This window comes from Trichoplusia ni, chromosome 5 (assembly GCF_003590095.1).
Source record: "Trichoplusia ni isolate ovarian cell line Hi5 chromosome 5, tn1, whole genome shotgun sequence".
Lineage (NCBI taxonomy): Eukaryota > Metazoa > Arthropoda > Insecta > Lepidoptera > Noctuidae > Trichoplusia > Trichoplusia ni.
In genome coordinates, this window is record NC_039482.1 from 13,905,765 (window position 1) to 13,926,642 (window position 20,878).

The window sequence follows — 20,878 nt, forward strand, 5'->3', positions numbered from 1 at the left end:
CATTGTATGGTAACTGAATTGTCATGTAGAAATTGTATTACCAAGGCCTTTAACCATAAAGAGTTTGTAACACTATATGTATATCTAATTTCTTAAAGACTTCTTTAATTCAATTTTTACATTAAGATGTTTATGTTCTTAATATTATATAATAATTTCTGACCTCTGTTAAAAGGACAAATACATTAAAGGAGAATGAAGTCAAAACAATTAAACATCTGCTGTGCCCGTATGTCAATAATAAAAAAAAAACTTGCACATGTAATGATGGTAGAGACAAATGTGTGTTTGTAAATTTAATGCAACATAAAATTTGTAAGTAATTACTATTTAATTTATCATTATTATTCCTAGAATAAATAAAAATAAATTGCAAGTCACTGTTTACGCTGACCTACGTTAACTAAGATACTCGAAGGCCCATCGTAATAACTTATACAAACCATTCCCATATTTAATCAATAGGTACTTTGTGTCATGTATATAATAATGTAGACAATCCAAATGTACTACCTCAGAATTTTTAATATAATGTGTAAAATAATCTTTGCTTAATGATCAATCATCCTCAAGTTTCTTCTAGTACCATAAACATTTCCTGAATATCTTTTCACTATATGATACATACTTCTATTGATACCCACTTGTAACAAGGTCGACATCATATGATTGGATATGTGATAGAAACTTATTATCTTAATTCCAACATGATTAGCAACATATGATTGGAAACAAAATCAATAATTATGAAGTGGATTTTACGTCAATAAGTTGTAGAACTATTCATACTTATTACTAATTAAAGTATTAAACCATATATAGGATGCCTATTTAATATTGTATTAATAATATTCCACAATTTTCATACATTGCCACCTAGTCTCAAACTAAACAGACCTTATACTTATATATTTCTATATACCTACATACATCTTTATAAAGTACTAGCTGTTCCCAGCGGTTTCACCCGCGTAGTTTTTTTGCGTTCCCGCATTTTTTTCCATATTTTATCACCGTTTAAACCCTCCCTGGACTCATACGAATATTTAAAGACTAAAATTAGCCAAATCGGTTCAGCCATTCTCGAGTTTTAGTGAGACTAACGAACAGCAATTCATTTTTATATATATTTATAAATTTATAAAGTATTTAATCTAAATTCCCACCCAAGACAAATGATCTTCCTCATCATACAAACATTTGTCCTGAATTTGAATCGAACCCACGACATCTGGTATAGTAGCCAAGGCCACTAACCACTTGACCAACAGGCCAGTCTATATTCACGTAAAAGTGATGTGTCAGGCAATACCAATACAGTTTCTAACTTCACACATTGCATGTACCCACTGGGCCACTGCATAACAATAAATATAACATTTGAATGACGTGACCGTTCTGTTTACCGTCAATTGTTTCTACATATTTCAAACAATCTTTCAATCACGATACATTGTAAGTGGATCAGGAAACAGATGTGGGTGCACTTATCTCATTGTTGTAGAGTTGTGCAGCGACACACAAGTCGTACGGCCCGTGCCAGTCACACGCAGTGAGCTTAAACAATAGTGTTCATTACTATGCTGGGCTTTGTCTTTATATGCTCGTTTATGACGATACCGAGTACCTACGTACTCAACGAGATTATTTAATATGTTAACTAGCTTTCCAATTACGAAACTTGGATGAAAATTGAATTAACGATGTTTTTAATTTTTAAGCTCTGGTTTTTACATCGTTCGCGTTGTGTAAAACAACGCTTCTCAGTATTCCACATTTGAAAATTTCGTAAAATTGAGAGTTATGAGAAAATGCATACTCCGGTGAAGTAAAGCCTGCACTCAGCACACAGACTGATTAAATATGATAACTGCATAAATATGTTAAAAAGAAAATACCTATGTACATTACAAGTAAGACGGCATGTCCTTTACTTCTTCTTAACGAACATAAATTTATTCGCATATTTATTTATGCGACACATTTCCGTATATATACTCTATACTAATATATAAAGCTGAAGAGTTTGTTTGAACGCGCAAATTTCAGGAACTACTGGTCCAAATTGAAAAAATCTTTGTGTTGAATAGACTATTCATCGAGGAAGGTTATAGGCTATATACCATCACGCCGCGACTAATAGGAGCGAAGATACAATGGAAAATGTGAAAAAAAATAGGGCAGGTATAAATCATAAATTATATCTTCTAATCACGCGGACGAAGTCGCGGGCAAAAGCTAGTAATTCTATATGCTTAAAACATTAATACTGTATACTTACTCGCCGTACAAACATTAAAAGGGAATAAATTTTATTACTACGTTGTTCATTTTCCCCTTCAATTCAATATGGTAACGAATTTACGAACCGGAAATTGTCGAATTGGCTTATCATTACACGTATTGTGGATTTCTAAGGAACGCAATTGGGTTTATTATGATGACTCGGATGTCGGAGACTGTTAGATAAATCAGGGCAACGGGTAAACAATAATATTTTATCAGCAATGAGTAATGACCGAATTTATATCAGGATGATTTTATTTGCCTCTACAGATTACTTTAATATTTAGCCAGTGCTTCCTTATTCAGTCCTTTTACTGGGCAAATTTCTCCCTCTGTTCCAGCGATCCCTAACTTATACTTTTTTCGGCCAATTCCCTATCAAGGCGTCTGGTTCGTCACGCCAACTCTTTGACTATCTTCTGTTAACCCGACTAGTTGTTGTTGAAAGTCCCGAGTTACCGGGAAACTCGGCAGTTTGCATTACGTTGCGTGAATCCTGGTACAGGGGACGGGTGAAGCACGGTTTTAGCCGGTATGAGTCTGGAGACACCTCTTCGCCATCCCCCTGGCGGAAAACTCCATGTTTTTTTTCGGGTTGAGAAAATAATATTTTAGCTCTTCGAGCTTATTGCCGATTAAGTTTAATGCAGATATAATTACATACTTACCATTAAAATGGCTAATACTAGGAAAATTGTCTAAAAATCTATTTTTTGACCTGTTGTCGTAATATTATCCTTATAGGTTTAGGTATCGGATGAGACACGATCAATACCGTCATTGGCCTAAGTATTATACTTCACACCTCGGTAATCGGGTTAACCATTGTTAAAATACAATGCAACCATTTGTGGAAATACCCCAATACTTACAAATGATTCGAGTGCCATTGTCATTGATCGATACGTTCATATTTTACATCTCAGTTAGCAGTTGTCACACGTTTAGTAGACCTTAGGTTCATTCAATTTACTTCAATCTCACCTCATGAGGTGTCTACGTGCTTGTGAATTGCCTTTAAAACTTTAACCGTCGTCACGGAAAAGCGGTTTCCTACCCTTTATTTTGTAAAATTAGTGTTATCAATTGATTACTTTGGGAAAGATAGAGAACTAAGCAGTTGAAACAGTACCAAACTTCTTTGAAGTCAGACTTTAATTATTTTATCAAGGACGCTAACAGATTTAATTGTAAAAAAGTATTCGTCTAAGATTCAAGGACCAAAAGTTTAAACCACTTAGGTATAGGTAATTTCCAAATATAAGTAAAGTTAACATCCCGATACAAGGCTTTAATATAATTGAATCTGTTTGTTTTTAATAATGAAATCTGAACTAACTTTGCATAAATATTCTTAATTGAGTTCAACATGAAATCGCATCTTTATAGCCAGATGCATCTTAAATAGATGAACACGAATTGTTTTTACTTATACAGCGTGTTCTCAAGGGCGTTTATTAATTGCATGATTAAAATTCGCAATAAATTAATCAGTTGCTGGTCTGTGCATCGGTTTATTATTGTCGGCATTTCGACGTTCATTTGAAGTTGTTCGACGATCTAATTATGTCAGTCATCAGCGTCATTATCGATGTATCGTAGCTGTTTTACTGAACTGTCATAACAATCTTCCTTATCTCGTATCAGTTTGACAGGGTTGTATGATGTTGTATCTCATATATATACAGTTAGTGAACAATTTTATAATAGCAGTCTGTAAAAGTGTAAATGTCCCACTGCTTGGCATAGAGAGCATCGAACACTATATAGCGTCCCATGTGGGGAGCGTTAAACATCAATCTAGGTACCTACACCACTGCAGACTTTCGGATTGGAAATCCTTTAACGTCACCCAAGCAACATTACTTACTTTACATAATTTTGCGATACCTAGGTACTGTTTTACTATGGAATTGTAATTTATTACTGACACGCCACGGAAATACTCATAATCAGAGCCAGAGATGCATACGAGAGCTATTAAAAATATTCTTGTATTATAAATATTACGGCGGTAACTCGTGACATGGTTACGTGATACGTCTGCTTCGTTTAGACTTAGTGTATACAAGGTCTCAGATGCAAATCCCAGATTGTAATAAAACAGCTGGCGTTTCTGTAAAAAAACGGATTAGATATCTGAGTCAAATTTTGGCGATATGTACACCCCCGTGCTTACGTAGTGACTATTAAGTAATCTGTGCCCATACTTCATAAAGTCGTTGGTCCTCACCGACGGACGTTAATCGTTGACAGTCATGAAGCCAAATCAAGCAGCAAAACCCGTGTTTGTGAATGTGTGTAGGTGGTACACGCGTACACACTTTCGTGAAAGTACGATAGTTCACGTTAATCTGGTTTCATGCCAGAGATATTGTGAAATGTATTTACTACTGGACTCTGAGTACTGTAATTATGCATTCCTTTGCAAGTCCTGACCTACGACAGCAGGAAGTTATTGCGGTAGTCCGTCGTGACTCGCTATTCTGTTTAGTGTATGCCCGACGTAATGTGTTGCGTAGAATGTGCTGTTGTTGTAAATTAGGAAAGAAGTTCGCAACAACGATCTTATAAATAATTTTGTTCTGAAGGCTTACTGTTACGTTTTCAAGTCAAATTATTGTAGGGTTTGCAATACAGATACCGCTCTTCGCTGTATACAGCCATGTCACGCTTTCACAACTAAAATGAATTTAAGACGATGTAGTAATCTCCCTATGCTCTTAAATTTCGCGTCTCATTCATTTCAGATGAAATATCCAAATCCGCTTGTTAAAAGTTAAGAAAATTTATTGAGTTTGACTTTCCCAATACCTAAGATTGTTGACTTAAATTCAAGGCGTATATCGATTGCAATGCATTACTGTTATAAGGAAAATAATTAAATGGGTAGTTAACAAGCATTGCCTAAGGGAAACCTCTCCTAACGAACGTTCTAGACTTAACGGGGGTGGATATAATAAACTATTAATGGAGACTAGACTAGGCACCGGGCTGTGTTACCACCAATCGATAGTGTAACGACACTTTAAACTGTACGTATGCATGTAGTTGGGAATGTGCAAAACCCTCAATATTGCCTTCTGCGCAGCCGATCGAAGCAACTGCAGTAGTCTCCTATACAGGCATTGTAGATGCATGCGGCAGTTGCGCTCCAAACTCACCCCGAACGGGAGGTCTGCTTGAAGCAGTTATTAAATTAAATCATTGTTAAGTTATAAAATTGTAATAAAGCACTAAAATTAGCTGATCTGATTCGTGTCAAGAAATGCACGTGAAAAAAGGTGAGTTTGATTTAGTTCAACGACATTGCTTAGTAACTAGCACATTCTCGGTCGTTTAAGTGATTTTGTTGATTAATTAGTTACAATATTGTATCTTGAAAAATAAATACCACCCACCCATAAAACTTAAAACCATTTTTTTACGTATTGAAACTTTAAATTTTAAACTCAAATCCCAAAAATGCTATCTACTTCAGGAGGCGGCAGCGCTTGGCGAGCTGCTAGGATGGCTCCGCGAGTCTCCGCACCTGGTCTCCCTGTGCCTGCTGCTGGGCGAGGAGCACCTGCCGCCCAGCCTGCCGGCCGCGCTGGTCTCCGGCCTATACGGCAGCTGCCGCTCCACCGCCGACCGGACCCGCTTCTTGGCCGTCGTCCGCTCCATTATCAAGCACCAGATGGCTAACTCCAGTGATCCTAGGAAGTAAGTACCTTCTAATATCATGAGTTGTATGTTTCGAATATAACAAGCCTTTAGATGACTCTCTGTTATTCATATTTCTCTCCCCGTTTACTTTGAGTATTAAATACCAATTTCGCTCACTGTGGCTTGGTGATATCACAACCAACTTTTTTTCATTCTTAAAAAACTACCGCACTAAGTTATGTAAAACTTGCGTTGGGGATTTCACAATCAATTAAGTCACATGCAGAACAAACATTTGTGGATCACACAATTGCTTGTTCTACTCGGAGATCGAACTCGCTAAACGTCGTGGGTACAGTACATGTGTCGCGGCCGCGCGTACGGTGGGTGTGGCGTTACCATTCCGTCGGCTAGCCTTGTCAAATGTTCACCGCCAGCTACTAATAAGATTAGTTAAAGTTTAATAAACTGAACTGCTGTGACCTGGCTGTGCTCCCAAAACTATTTGAGCCTTTTGAAGTAGTCAAAGCTTGCGCTTAGGCGAACTGCGTACATTCGTCTGTACATGGTTGCGAGCAGCCGAAGATAGATCTCGAAAAACAGCTCAAGTTAAATAAGCTTACCTTAATGTCTCAAGTGAATCTTAATGTACAATTTTATTGTCTCAAGACATTTTAATTAACTGGTTTTATGGATAGTCTTTTGTCATGCACTAGACATTTAGACAAATCAATAATTGTAATGAACGAGTACCAATGACTCTAATTTAAGTCAATGACGTACAAAATACATTTTTAGACACAAGATTCGATGAACAAAGCCAAAAACATCCATAAAAACTTGCGATGTACTATCTTTTTTATATTGCCAATTAATGATTGGAATATATAGCTCTATTTAGATAGCAATTTGTAAATTAAAATTCATTTAAAATAAACCAACTTGAGCTTTTTAACAAACGGGCTCCTTATTTGTTCTCAGTCCTACTTTCTGTATAGGTCACAACACCAATGACCATAGCGTGCTACGCGCTGTTGCGGATTCGATTCTCGTGTCCTGTTCTGAATCTGGGGTGTTTCCGTGCATTTGATTCAAGTATTTATTAAAAGTATTCATAAGAAAAAACAATACTTCATCGTGGAAGTAATTTTTCTGAGTAAATATTTATTGTGCAAAAGTAATTCTGCAATTTTCTGCCTTCCCCACTAATCCTCCAATTCCCCACCAGGTTATTCCGTGCCGGGAAATGCGCTCTGTCATCACTGTACGCGGTGTTCCGGGACGGACACACGCCGGCGCGCCAGTTCCTCATCGCGGCGCTCCAGAACCCCGTCATGGCGGTGCTGCACGAGGACGAGTTCTTCCTAGACATCGATCCTGATAAAGCTATGGAGAGGTCAGTGAGCTTTATGCTTATACCACGCGTTCAAATTAAAAGTATAGTTTCGTAACTTTGTAAAATGTATACAGAGAAGTGACGTCACGTGTAAATTCCATTCACTATCATTTGATTTATGGAAAATTGAATTGAATTCAAAATGCAATTGTTTGCGCGACATTAGGAAAATCACGAAAAAACTTAATTATTGTTGACTACATTAACAGTCTCAATGAGAGCCCCCGTGTAAATAGTAAATGCGACTGTATACACAGCAATTTACCTTTTAAATGCAAACGAAAAATTATATATCTATATTTTTTGGGTGAAAAGACAATCCACTGTGTACTTTTGGTCTGAACGCAGCCTCAAGATACTGAGCAACGTCATCAAGGTTTGAAGTACTTTTTGAATCACGACCTCTATTCCTATTGTTAGAAACAGAAGTCAGTTAATACTATACAGTGTACATAGATTTTTAAATTCCTTTTAAATATTTTAGGTGCCTATTTTATTATCTAATAGCACAGCAGCAAGAAATTGAATTTGTTTTAATTGTGTTCAGTTGATCTAAAAATCTATTTGTAGTAGCCAACTTCCGTTTTTCACCGTAGATTTATTATGATGACTCGCTGGTTCGGTAATATTATGTAATATGAGCCTATATGCGTCTCACTGCTGGGCATACGCCCCTTCCGTAAAGGAAAGGTCCGCTAGGTCACTGCGGTTTGCCCGTTTCAGATTCCAATATTTGGAATCCAAGTTTTCTCACGATGTTTTCCTAAACTGTTTTAGTGATGTCTTAGAATAATTTAAAAAGTACCTATTACTTTAAAAAACGATCGGTTCGATGGTTGTATCAAATCAAATCAATTCACTCATAAGAAATGTGGTTGCTTAGTGGCGGTAAGTTAATTGTTGCACCACCATATTCTACCATTCCACTCCTTTAACTGATTAACATATGGGATACTCCTTGGATTCTAAACTCTATCCGGGTGATATTTCTACAATATTATGCGTAATAAATAACTCAAATGTATGGCGATGACATTTCGTTTCGATAAGTTACGCGACTGTGGCACTGTCATCTATGCACATTCATCTTTTTCTAATTCACGCTAACGATTGTAAAAATACCACTTGGCTACCTTGCCTAGAGGAGACTAACTCCGTCGATACTAATTTGTTTGATCTTTAGTTATCAACAATACCAAATAAAAAATAGTCTTAATCATTACGACTCTAATGGCCGTTACAGTAGTAAAAAGTTTTATCTAATTACTTAGTATTTAGAACTTAGTATTTACAAAGATAACACCGCTAGTGGCCGTTATTATCCACTAACTATAATTTTGTTGATAAAGTTCAGATTCATTCACTTGGTTTCTTTTTTTCTTCTTTTATAGTCATTAAAAATGTCTTAAGAATTTTGGAATTGATCTAATTTCGACCCTAGAGCGATAGGATTAGAGTCCAAAATCGTGTGTCAATTCAAAATATATTTTCAAAACATGTGATGTAAAATGTGGAGTGTTATTTATTTATAATGTAAATATTTACCGAGCGCGAGATCAGACGTGTCGATCACTGATCTTTTCGATGTAAACATTTTTTGTTTAGACGTCCCCGCCGTTGTATACATATAACTGAAGTAGTTGTGATAATAATATGACAGTTTTAAACAATCATTTATGTTGAAATTAATAATAATAATAATTCTTTATTTGCATAAAATGTAGGTACATAATGGTGGTAAAACATTGTCAAGGTGCCATATACATCTTGCCGCTTGGCGACATGCAAATTTTTATACAGTTCAAATATATAGTATTATCACAGAAATAGAACATTTATAACAATTCAACTTATTTTAATTTACAGTCTATACCTCACAGATCGTTCACAATTGTAGAATTTACATGGGTTTTTTGCTAAAAATTCATCAACTGAGTAAAAACATTGCTGACATAACCATTCTCTTAACATTACACAAAATTTATTTGGAGGTAGACCGGTTATAGTTTTTGGTAAAGAGTTATATATTAAGGGACCCATATAAATACAGCTTCGTCTAAATAACTCTAATCTAGGAATAGGTAACTGAAATTCTAAATGAGTAGCTTTTCTTTTATTTATATTATTGTTGGACACAAAAAATTGAGGATTATTTTTCACAAATTTAGAAATCTCGTAGATATAAATACAGGGAACCGTTAAGAGGTTATTTGATTGGAATGCGGGTTTACATGTATCACACCAGTCAATATTAAACATTGCACGAACACACTTCTTCTGAGCAATGAACACTCGTGATATATCTGAAGAGTTTCCCCACACAATGATACCGTAGCGGATAACCGAGCAAACGTATGCATGGTATACCATTAGGGCAGTTTGCATGGATGTTATACATGTAATTTTTCTTAAAGCGAAGACAAATCTATTAATTTTTACACATACATTTTCGATATGAGTTTTCCAAGTAATATGTTCGTCTACCGTTATACCCAGGAATTTAGAGCAATGTATTTGTTCTATAACACTAGTATTATAAGATACATTAAGTTGTATGGGCTTACTTTTCCATGTTTTAAAATAAATTACATTAGTTTTGGAAATATTTATTTTTAACTTATTAGTATCTAGCCATTTAATAATTTCACCTAATGCTTTGTTGACCTGAGAACTCAAATTTTGGGGTTGATTACTCTTTATGATGATAGTAGTATCGTCTGCAAATAGGACACACTGATGACTTATTGACTGTGGTAGGTCGTTAATGTACACAAGAAATAATAGCGGCCCCAGGATACTACCCTGAGGCACGCCACAGCTATTAGTACGTGGAACAGAATCAAAATCTTCAATAGTATTTGTTACTTTATTAAGTTTAGCTAACCTTGTTATCTGCTGTCTGTTACTTAAATACGACTGAAACCATTTTTTCGCTGGGCCTCTGACACCATACTTTTCAAGTTTCTCTATAAGTCTATTATGATCAACGAGGTCAAATGCTTTACTTAAATCTAAGAATAAGGCACAGGATGGTTTTTTTGTATTCATATTTTCTAAGATGTTTTTTACTAAGGTAAATATTGCCATGGTAGTCGATTTATTCTGTCTAAATCCATATTGTTGCGGAACTAAAATTTCAAATTTATCTAAGTATTTAAGCAATCTTTTGTACATTATCTTTTCAAATATTTTTGATAATATTGGAGTTAACGCTATCGGCCTATAATTGTTTACGTCTGATTTTGTGCCTTTTTTGTGTAGTGGTTTAATCAATGATAATTTCAATCTATCAGGGAAACAACCCTGTTCAAAAGACAGATTAATAATGTGCTCTAAAGGCGGAGCAATATAACGAGCAATATATTTAATAAGATCTGTTGTGATGCCGTCATAACCAGCTGATTTGGTATTTTTTAGCGAATGAATTACCCAATATATTTCCGTTGCACTTGTAGGTTCCAAGAAAATACTATTGTCCTGTGATTGTATACTAAGCAAGTCAGTGTTATTATTATTAATTGAATTGAATGAATTATTATTGGCAATGTCAATGAAATAGTTATTAAATTTATTAGATATGTCAGACCCAGAAGTAAGGGTTATAGAGTTGTCAATAATACTACCGATAAATTCTCTAGGCAGAACATTACCCATACTTTTTTTCACAATATCCCACGTGGCTTTTACCTTATTTCGTGAAAGGGCTATAACTCTACGGTTACATAGGGACTGTAGGTTATTGATACATTTTTTTAGGAGTCTGGAATAAGTTTTAAATTGTTGCTTATTTTCACTATTTTTATTTAAATAATATTTATACCTTAATAACCGTTTAGTCTTACTACTTATTTTTACACCTTTGGTTATCCATTTAGGTTTTTTATTATTCTGTTTTATTTTTACCTTTATTGTAGGAAAACAAAGTTTGTGAAATAGTGTCAACAAATCGTGAAATTCATTAAAGGCGTCATTGACATTATTTAGTTCACAAATTTCATTGAAACTTATACTACCAATATAATTAACAAATTTATTAATGTTTTCCTTACTTAAGTCTTTTAAAGTCATATTGTAGAATCTATTGTTATTTAAATCCTGGTGTTCTACCGTTATAGTTTGAGCGGTATTATGGTCAGAGAGATAGAAATTGAAAGTTTCGCCTATGGCACCGTCAATGTTACTAATAATATTGTCTATACATTTGTTGAGTCTAGTAGGTTTATTTATATGATATTGTAATCCCTGATTAACTATTAATTCTTTAAATTGGATACTATTTTTATCGGACGCTCCTAAATCTATATTAAAATCCCCACAGATTACTATTTTATGTTTTTTATTTCGTAATTTCGATAGAATATTTGATAAATGTTTGAAAAAAATTTTTACGTCTGAGTTGGGTGTTCGGTATATAGAAAGTACGATTATTTTAGGTTTATCTAGTTGTATGCCGCAGATCTCAAAATGTTTATCTTCAGCAAAGGTTTTTGTCACATCAAGTTCAGTGCTTTTGTAACCTTTCCTACACAGTATACAAGAACCTCCACGTCGTTGATTAAGTCGTGAGTAGCTCGCAGCCATATAGAAATCGTTTAGGTTTAAGTAACTTTCTTCGTTCTTTTTCAAGAAATGTTCGCTCAGACATACTATTATAAGATTTTTCTTTAACTCTTGTAACGCAATTTCTAAATCGGGTATTTTATTTAACGCACCAGCAATATTTTGATGAAAAATTGTGTGAGAGTACTTAGATACGAAAAAATTTGCTTCTGTTAGTCAATTTGCAGTCAGGTTCTATTTGTAATGTTTTTTTAATAACGGGAAAATAAAACGGTATTGTACCCTTTCTTGGTTCCAATATAATGGTGTTGTTGATTTTAGGTTTGACAGTCGGTGCCGCATCTGCTGAATTTCGTTTTGTAATCTGATTTCGAACAATATTTCTAAAATTATTACTCTTTACTAGTTTGTGGTCATTGTATGAAAGAAATGTGTTCGTATATTGTGCAATATTTATTTGGTGAATAATTTGTGTCGAGATGTCTATATTTGGATTAGTTTCAATATACGTACAATTTTTGTAGTTTTGAGATAGAAGTTTTAATTGAGAATTAATTTTATATTCATTAAGGTAGCGATTATGAAAGACATTAATGACAAATACGTTACAGACTTTGAGGTGATGTAGCGCTATAGATACTTCAGACATAAATTCCACTGGATTAGAATCGTTACTGCCTACCATTAACACAACATAGTCACTTTTTGTCAAACTTTTCGCTAAGTTACTACAGTCCGCTAGTACATATTTTGCTTTCGCATTCGGTCTTCTAATTGAATGAATTTTATAATTTGTCAACATTAGTTTTTTCTTGTTATGGATAAGTTTCTGCACAACGCCTTTACCTTGATTATCTGCTAGGAGAATTACCTGTCCACATTCAGGTACCGAGTTTTTAATACAATTGACTTGTTGATTAGTCGCTGGAGATGTTTGAGACTCGCAAGTGGTACTTCCCTTCTGGTAATTTTCCTGGGTTTTTTGATCCTCAGTAACATTAACTTCTTTAATATTGATGGGTAAGTTATTTTGTCTTGGAGAGTGTGGTAATGAAGTTGTCTTAGGTGTATGGAATTCGAGATCTAGGTTTAGTTTTCTTGCAGAAAAGTTTGATTTTGTCTTTGATTCACCTTTCTTATTCCTCTTTAGCTTGTTTGACGAGGTAACTGAACTCATGCTTAAAGTATTGCACGTTTTTTTAAGTTGGTTATATTTGCTTATTTCTTCCTGTAATTTTTGTTTCAGTGAAGAATTATCTAAGTTTAAAGACTCAATTTCGGAATGAGCGGCCAGTAGTTCATTTTGTAGCCGTTTAATTATGTTTTGCAATTCTATCACCTCATCAGATTTAACATGAGTCGATAAATCCATCATGCTTTGCACACTAAGAGTTGGTGAGGAGTCTAATGAATTAAGAGAAATATTAGACTGAGAACGCACAATTCGCGTGTTTCTTAATGTTATGTTATTGTTATCACTTAATTCCATTATTATTTATATTTATTTATTTCTATTGTATTCAATATTTTTCTCTTGGTGAAAAATCTGTGCGTAACGAAACGTAGCTCAAAAGCCACGAGTCCAAAACACAAAATTAAGTTTTTGAACGAATATTGTTCTGTCAAGTTGCCGTATTCGATCTGTGATTGGTGAATGTTGAAGGACGATCTTTGTTTACTTTATGAAAATATTTCAAAATGTTATTCGCAACTGTTAGTTTATTTTTATAGTAGTAAATAATTGTGTTTTTGGCTTTATTAAGTAGAAATATCGAATCAATTGAATAATATAGCGTAAGAAACTTTCAATTCACTTAATGTTTTCACTTATAAGTTTAGTTTATTGTAGTATTTCACCGATATAAACACACTATGAGTTGTTATTGTTTTTAGGTCAACAGTTAATTGTTTTGTTAGATAACATTTACACTTGAGTTTTTGCACACCCTTAGTCCATAGAAACGTTTTTAACACACTTTAACACACTTAAACTATTTTTTTACTTAATTACATTACTCAGAGCAGTGTTCCGGCCGAACGTTACGTTCCGTTTTTTTCTTATTAATTTTATAATGTGCTTTAGATGATTGAAATTATTTTTATTAGGTGTAGGCTTTGGATGATGATGAATACAATAAGTGATTATTTGTTTTTTCTTGTAAAAACGACGATGTGTTGAGTCCTACACACAGGTTGACCTCCGCCGTAAGTTTGTACATCAACCATTCGTAGAAAAGATTCCGTTAGCAGACGCCCTTTTGTCGTGGTCAGTCAATTTAGGTCGTAAATGTAATGACATGTCCTATTCATCTATTACCTACTACTGCTTTTAAATGGTAGTCGCACCATTCCCAATGAGGTTCAATGCCAGCGTAGGACATGCGTTTGTGTGTTCCACGAATGCTTGTGAGTCTTTATCTATGAAAATAATAAATTAATTAATTCATCAGTGCGTTAATCGTTTAAAAAATAATAACCTAAACAAGTGGAGTAAAGGTACAACGCTATCCTAAATCCATCTTAAGCGCCCGCATCAATAATTTAATATTCGTACTATTTTCACTGCACATAACCTAAGTATATTATTGAAATGTAAATGACAATAGTATTTACAAAGATTAGGGTATAGCCACCATCATCACTATGGTGGAAATTAATATTTCTACCTAGAATTATAGCTTACTGAAATTTAACCGTCTAGGCTCTACACTCGCTCGCGATTCTTGCTGTGAATTCACGCCGCGATTCGCACCGTGCAACCGGCAACGAATGGGGAACGGCGCGAGGCAGCGTGAACGTGAACGCGCGAATCCTAATCTACCCACGCGTTTCGCGGCTTTCGCAGTCTATAAGCGCGCTCTACACTCGCGTGTAGAGCGCGCTTAAGGGCTAGTTCAGGCACTGCGGGAACAGCGCGATTTTAGAATCGCATGGAAATCGCTCGAGTCATGAAGTAATTGTTTAGTTTAACCGCGCGGTTACCGCAACCTAACTGCCAGAAAATAGAATCGCGCTGTTTCCAGTTTCTATTGCTATTGAGTTGACCTCTATTTTCAAACAGACGTTATCCTTGCACAAAATCGCAAAATAACAGCCAATGTCTAATAGCATCACAATTTTGCGGTTTCAAACAGCGCGATTCGTGAACGCACGATTCCCGCATGTCTGAACGAACGCTAAGAGCAGTGTTCGCGCGCATGCTTTCCGCGCTTCACGCCTGCCGTGCCTCGCCTCATTTATGTAGCCTCAGTGTAACCGCGTGCAGATCTGTCGCAGGTCGTCCTTAGTAAATATATTTTTACACCGGGCGTGGTTGTTGATTCCATACTTTTGTTCGTGGGGAGTAATTGTAAGTAAGTTTTACAGCTTTTAGTTGTATTAAAAATTATGATATCACAGTTTAAACCAAGGGATACGTCAAAAAGTAGAGTAAATTAAAGAGACCTTTACAAATGAATACTTATTATGCACTAAAAAAGTCCAAACTATGTTGAGACTTCATGCGCCCTTTGGTACGTATTTTTTGTTATAATTTAAAACTTTAAATATCGGGCATGGCTATTAATTCCCTCCCTAACAAACCCTCAAAGACAAAGGCACAAAGGCACGCACAAGGGCTCAAAACACGAATTCCTGCCTGCGAAGACCTGTTATTAAAATTTACATTCCAAAATTATCCAAATGAATATGCCAAAAAATTACTACATTATACCTAAGAAGTCTGAACCTTGTTACCCTTCCTCCTTCCCTATAAAAGTCCGCAATGCAGCAGAACCGATAGGTCATCGCGCATGCGTATCAAGGTGCACTCAGGACGTGCGGCGCTACGCCACGCCTGCTGCAGTACTTCGCGAGTAAGCGTGAGGCACGGTCGCGTTTCGATCTCGCAAAATTTTGTAAATGTTGCTCTCTTTCTTTGATTTTTATGAAGGAAAACTATCGGTTTATATGTGAAATTAAGAATCAATTTAAGTAAAAATATGTTCACGTTAATGAAATTTTAATAAGCTTGCATTTTTCGTCATATAAGTTGAGTCGTACCGCGCATGCGTTTCGGTAGCCGCGACGCTCCCGGTCCCGTGCCACGCCTATAGCGCCAGTCGCATCGCGTCGCGGTTATACGTCGGTTGCTTTCGTACTCAATTTTCAATTGTCCGCCCTAGAGAACACCTACAATGTTTATAGTTGAACGAGTACTGCTTTTTGGAGCTGTAAGTACCTTTTCTTATATAAAGATTGAATTGGTCAGTTGTGTATATTTTGAACAAGTATACTTAGTTTAATTTTATTGCGTTGCATTGTTCACTTTGAGTTATCGTTACTGCATCCGAATACGTTGGTAGAAATATGAAATCAACTACACTTTAAAGCAGAATCGATAGGTTATTACGCTTTTGTTAAGCCGTGCATTTACCCTACGCTACGCCACCCCACGCCACCTCTCTCCACGCCACTCCACCTCACCCCACTCCACCCCACTTCACCTCATCCCGCTCCATCCCACTCCACCCTACTCCACCCCACCCCACCCCACCGCAGTCCACGCCTCTCCATCTCACCCCACCCCACTCCACGCCACTCCACCCCACTCCTCTCCACTCCACTCCACCCCACCCCACACCACCTGACACCAGCCTATGCCACACAACCGCACCTCACACCACTCATCCATCCCACTCCAGACACCCCGCCATCCCACGCCGCCGGACCTGATGTAATCACTACAAATAAAGGTTAGTTAGATGATTAGATAAAGTAAATTCTAAATTAATCTTGTATTTTGATATATTATATAAAGGGAGAGAGCGATTCAATAAAAAAAACATGACTGAATTGAATCTATAAACATACATTTTTCTCGTTGCAGTCTAGAAAACAAAAAATCAAAAGATCATATCTGAAAAAAGTACTTTGCAATCTTAAAAAATAATAGTATTATTGCTAAACACCTGGCTTTTGACTTCACAAAAACAAGTCGCAGCAAAAGTCCGCAATGCGTCAGACTAGTTAGGTCATCGCGCATGCGTGTCGCGCTGCACTCGCGCCGTGCCTCGCCACGCCTACTGCAGTTGTTCGAACGGAAGCGCACAGAACGGTCGCGTCTTTTGTATTGAGAATATTTTTAAAGGTCATCCTTTGTTTTTGAACGCATACAATAGTGATGACTATTAGATTAACATGATAAAGGAATTAAATTAATTCAATAAAATTTTATTTAATACACATGCCCGGGCGTCCAAGAGTTGTGTCAACGCGCTTGCGTACCGCGAAGAATCCCACGCCGTGTTGTGCCACGCCTATGCTAGCCAAACCCATCGCGCGGTCACTCTACTGAAATTTTATTACTTTAAATTGGTTTTATAGTTCAAACTTAAAAAAAAATACAATGTTTATAGTTGAACGTGTACTTCTTTTTGGAGCTGTAAGTACTTTCGTTATAAATATTGTTATTATTATTATTTTTTAATGGAACAAATATAAATTATCGAGATTTGAACTTTACAACGAGGGCGATAGGTCATCGCGCATGCGTTTATCGATGCACTCGCGCCGTGCCTCCCCACCCCACACCACCCTTTGTCACCCACGCCTCCCACGCTACCCCCCACCGTTACTTGAGAGGGGAGATGTATTAGCTATGAAGTACATGCACTGCATGCCTAAGGAAAACCGATATTTTAATTAATAAAACTATAGTGAAATGAAACAGAAACGTATAAAACTGCCTCAATATAAAATGTAATTATTAAACAAAATTTTAAGTTGACATTTCTGTTTTAATCGAAAGTAGTAGGCAATCGACAAGTATCAGATCTGTACAATAAATACTTGATATTTAGACAGACAAAAAAATGGCCACCTCTTCAGCCCACAATGCTGAATGCTGAAAGTCCAGAACAGGCAATCGTGAGTCGCTCTGAACTCGCCTAGCTACTGAGCGTACTGCTCATATTAATGAACTCAGTGATTTTTCTTATATTTCATTATTATGATGGGCAAAAAAACCAAACATTTACATCTTTTGATAGGTTTGTGCTCTGCGCCAAAACGATTACCTATGCGTGTTACAAGCCCGCACTACATGACACAACACGTGGGGACTCGAAGCGAAAATTTTTGTACTAGAAATTAGTTTTATTTGATTTTCATACTTAGAAAATATTTTATTTTAATAATTTAATTTAATTTTTCTAGTCGAACGTGTACTGGTTTTTATTAGAGCTGTAATTATAGGGTTTTACGGAACAATATATGTAACTTGAAATCCGTACCTAAATGTAGATCGATAGGTCAAGCCGCATGCGACTAGCGACGCATAGGCGCCGTGTCGCCCCACCCCACTCCTCCCCACGCTAACCCTCTCCACTCCACCCCCCCCCCCTGAGTTGCTGCAATAGTTCCCACGACGGCTCGCGGTACGGTCGCGTCTTTGTGTCTTGCGTATCTTTTGTGAAACATCCTCCATTCCGCATTTTTTAAACTGGAGTGTTTTTTGGTATTACATTTTCGTAACGTATTACTCTGCATCCTTAAAATTAAATAACAACAGAGGCGTATCGCGATCCTCCCAGACCCGTGCTGCGCCACGCCTACTGACCAGACCCTCCGCAAAGGGCCTCGACGGTCCTTTCATTCAAGTTCAAATTTAGCAAAGAAATTTCTACATATTTTTAGAATTTTATAACTCCACATTTACTACTATTTAGAACGTGAGTATCTAATTTATTATGTATGTTAGAGATAATAATTTATAAACTATACCTGCATATCCACTGGCATAGCTTAAATTCGAAAACGTGTGCCCTTCTCAAAATCGATAATCGTCCATGCGGTTAGCGATGCACTCGTGCCGTGCCACCCCACCCCACACCTCCCCAGACTACGGCACCCTACGCCTCCCTACCCCTGAGCTACTGCAGTAGTTCCCACGGCAACTCTCGGCACAGTCGCTTACTTGTATCTTGCGTAACATATTTTTTAAGCTATCATACATGTCGCATTTTTGAAATTCAGTGTTTTTGATATTGAACACTACCGTAACGTTCTCATTAAAATAAAATAAAAGCAGAGGTGTATCGCGAACCTCCCAGACCCGTGCTGCGCCACGCCTGCAGACCGGACCCTCCGCAAACGGGAAGGTCCTTTTATTCGAGTTCAATTTTAGTAAAGAAACTACTACGAATTTTATAACTTAAAATTTACTACTACATATTTGGAACGTGAGTATCTAATTTACCATGCCTTTTAACTATACCTACATATCCTCTCGCATAGCGTAAAATTATATACGAAAACGTTTGCACTTCTAAACATCGATAATCGCGCATGCATGCGCCGTGTCGCCCCACCCCACACCTCATGCCACCCCACGCCCACGCCGGCGTACGCCTCCCCACACCTGAGTTGCTGCAGTAGTTCTCACGGCAGCTTTCGGTACGGTCGCGTCTTTGTATCTTGCGTAACATATTTTGTTAACTATAATCCAGTGCCCATTTTTTAAACTCGGTTTTAAATTTTCGTAACGATTGCGCACTGCGTCATAAAAAATAAATAATCACGGAGGTGTTTCGCTAGCCTCTCAGAGCCCTGTCGTGCCACGCCTCGAGACCACACCTTCCGCAAGAGTCTCGGTCATTGCGTTCAAGCTTTTGTTAATTTTTTCAATGACTACTATTTTACAATTTTATAACTCAACATTAATTTGGAATGTAAGTATCTGTTTTAACATGTCTGTTATAGGTGTAAAAGTCATAAACTTTAATTAACACTCATGGCCATAGCCTTTTTTGAAGTAAGTAGATTATTTATTCATCCCAAATGGAGTAAAATTAAATACGAAATCGCCTGCACTTAAAAACATCGATCGCGCATTCAAATAACTGTACACTCGCGCCGTGCCCACCACACCCCACGCTACCCCACCCCATCCTACGCCCGGTAATTGAAATTAAACCGTAGTCTTTTTAAATAAGTATTAAAACCACTAAAGGATTTTCTTTTTGATAAAAAGTAACGTAAATATTATGAAACTTTAAAAAAAAATATAAAGTAGCCATTTGAAAGAATAAAATCATATTTTTTTTTCACAAATCAACCGTAAAGTTTGGGGATGCGATGTCGTAGCTTTTCAAAGTGCTTCTTTTATTTGCATGTAAGAAAACTATCTTTTCGCATGCGATTTATTTGTACAAATATGTTTCACCGGACTATAGCGTCGTGCTTTGCGATGAATAATTATTAGTGTGCATTGCTTATTTTGCAATTTCCGTTTTCAAATTAAAAATAATGCGTATACAAGGTATTAAAACTGCATAAAATATATGTTTATTAATAGTACAAGAACATATTGTTCTCTTTGAGCCCATTAAAATTTGTTAAAATTATATTCATTTTCCTTTTCTATTGATATTTCAAAACTTTAAAACGTATATCGAATACGACAGCGCGCGTGCGATTTTTTTCAAACAATTATTAAAAAAAATATATTCAAACAAGTCTCAGCAAAAGACCGCAATGCGTCAGAATCGTTAGGTCACCGCGCATGCGTGTCGCGTAGCACACCCGCCGCGCCACGCCACGTATTCTGCAGTCAGCGCTCTAACCGCGGTGGAGTCAGACGTTCGATCAGTTATTGCAACTTTAACATAAAATTGTTTATTGATATAATAATAAAACACTGTTTAAATTCAGTTGCACAAAAATGAGCAATAAATTCAAAATTTAATTTTCTTTGTTTTAAACGGTTGGCCACTGCGCCAAAGATCGCACGGGGTCATCGCGCATGCGGGTCGCAGTGCAATCGCGCTGTGCCGCCCCACGTATTCTGCAAATCTGCAGTCAGCGCTCCAACCGCGGTGGAGTCAGACGTTAGATCGGTTATTGCAACTTTAACTTTAAATTGTTATTGTCATAATAATTAAACTCTATTTAAATCTAATTCACAAAAATAAGCAACAAATGCGATTTTCTTTGTTTTAAATGGTTGAT

At 36.5% G+C, this 20,878-nt stretch overlaps 2 protein-coding genes across 2 annotated transcripts in view; one reads left to right on the plus strand and one right to left on the minus strand.

Annotated features, from left to right (window-relative positions):
- LOC113494592 (GTPase-activating protein and VPS9 domain-containing protein 1) overlaps positions 1 to 20,878 on the plus strand; it is a 45,075-nt gene that overhangs the window by 1,686 nt on the left and 22,511 nt on the right. The window contains exons 2-3 of the mRNA XM_026873005.1: positions 5,768 to 5,991; positions 7,163 to 7,330. Coding sequence (XP_026728806.1) covers positions 5,768 to 5,991; positions 7,163 to 7,330 — 392 coding nt within the window. The remainder of the gene's footprint in view (positions 1 to 5,767; positions 5,992 to 7,162; positions 7,331 to 20,878) is intronic.
- LOC113494593 lies at positions 9,023 to 11,951 on the minus strand. The gene is made up of 2 exons (XM_026873006.1): positions 9,274 to 11,951; positions 9,023 to 9,234 (listed from the first exon to the last, which is right to left on the minus strand). The coding sequence occupies exons 1-2, from the start codon at positions 11,909 to 11,911 to the stop codon at positions 9,191 to 9,193; spliced, it is 2,682 nt and encodes an 893-aa protein (XP_026728807.1). The 5' UTR covers positions 11,912 to 11,951; the 3' UTR covers positions 9,023 to 9,190.

Coding starts and splice junctions, on each gene's coding strand:
- LOC113494593 (XM_026873006.1), bottom strand. CDS start 11,911: ATGGCTGCGAGCTACTCACGACTTAATCAACGACGTGGAGGTTCTTGT. Junction 9,235..9,273: donor AGAATGGTTATGTCAGCAAT/GTTTTTACTCAG, acceptor CAAAAAACCCAT/GTAAATTCTACAATTGTGAA.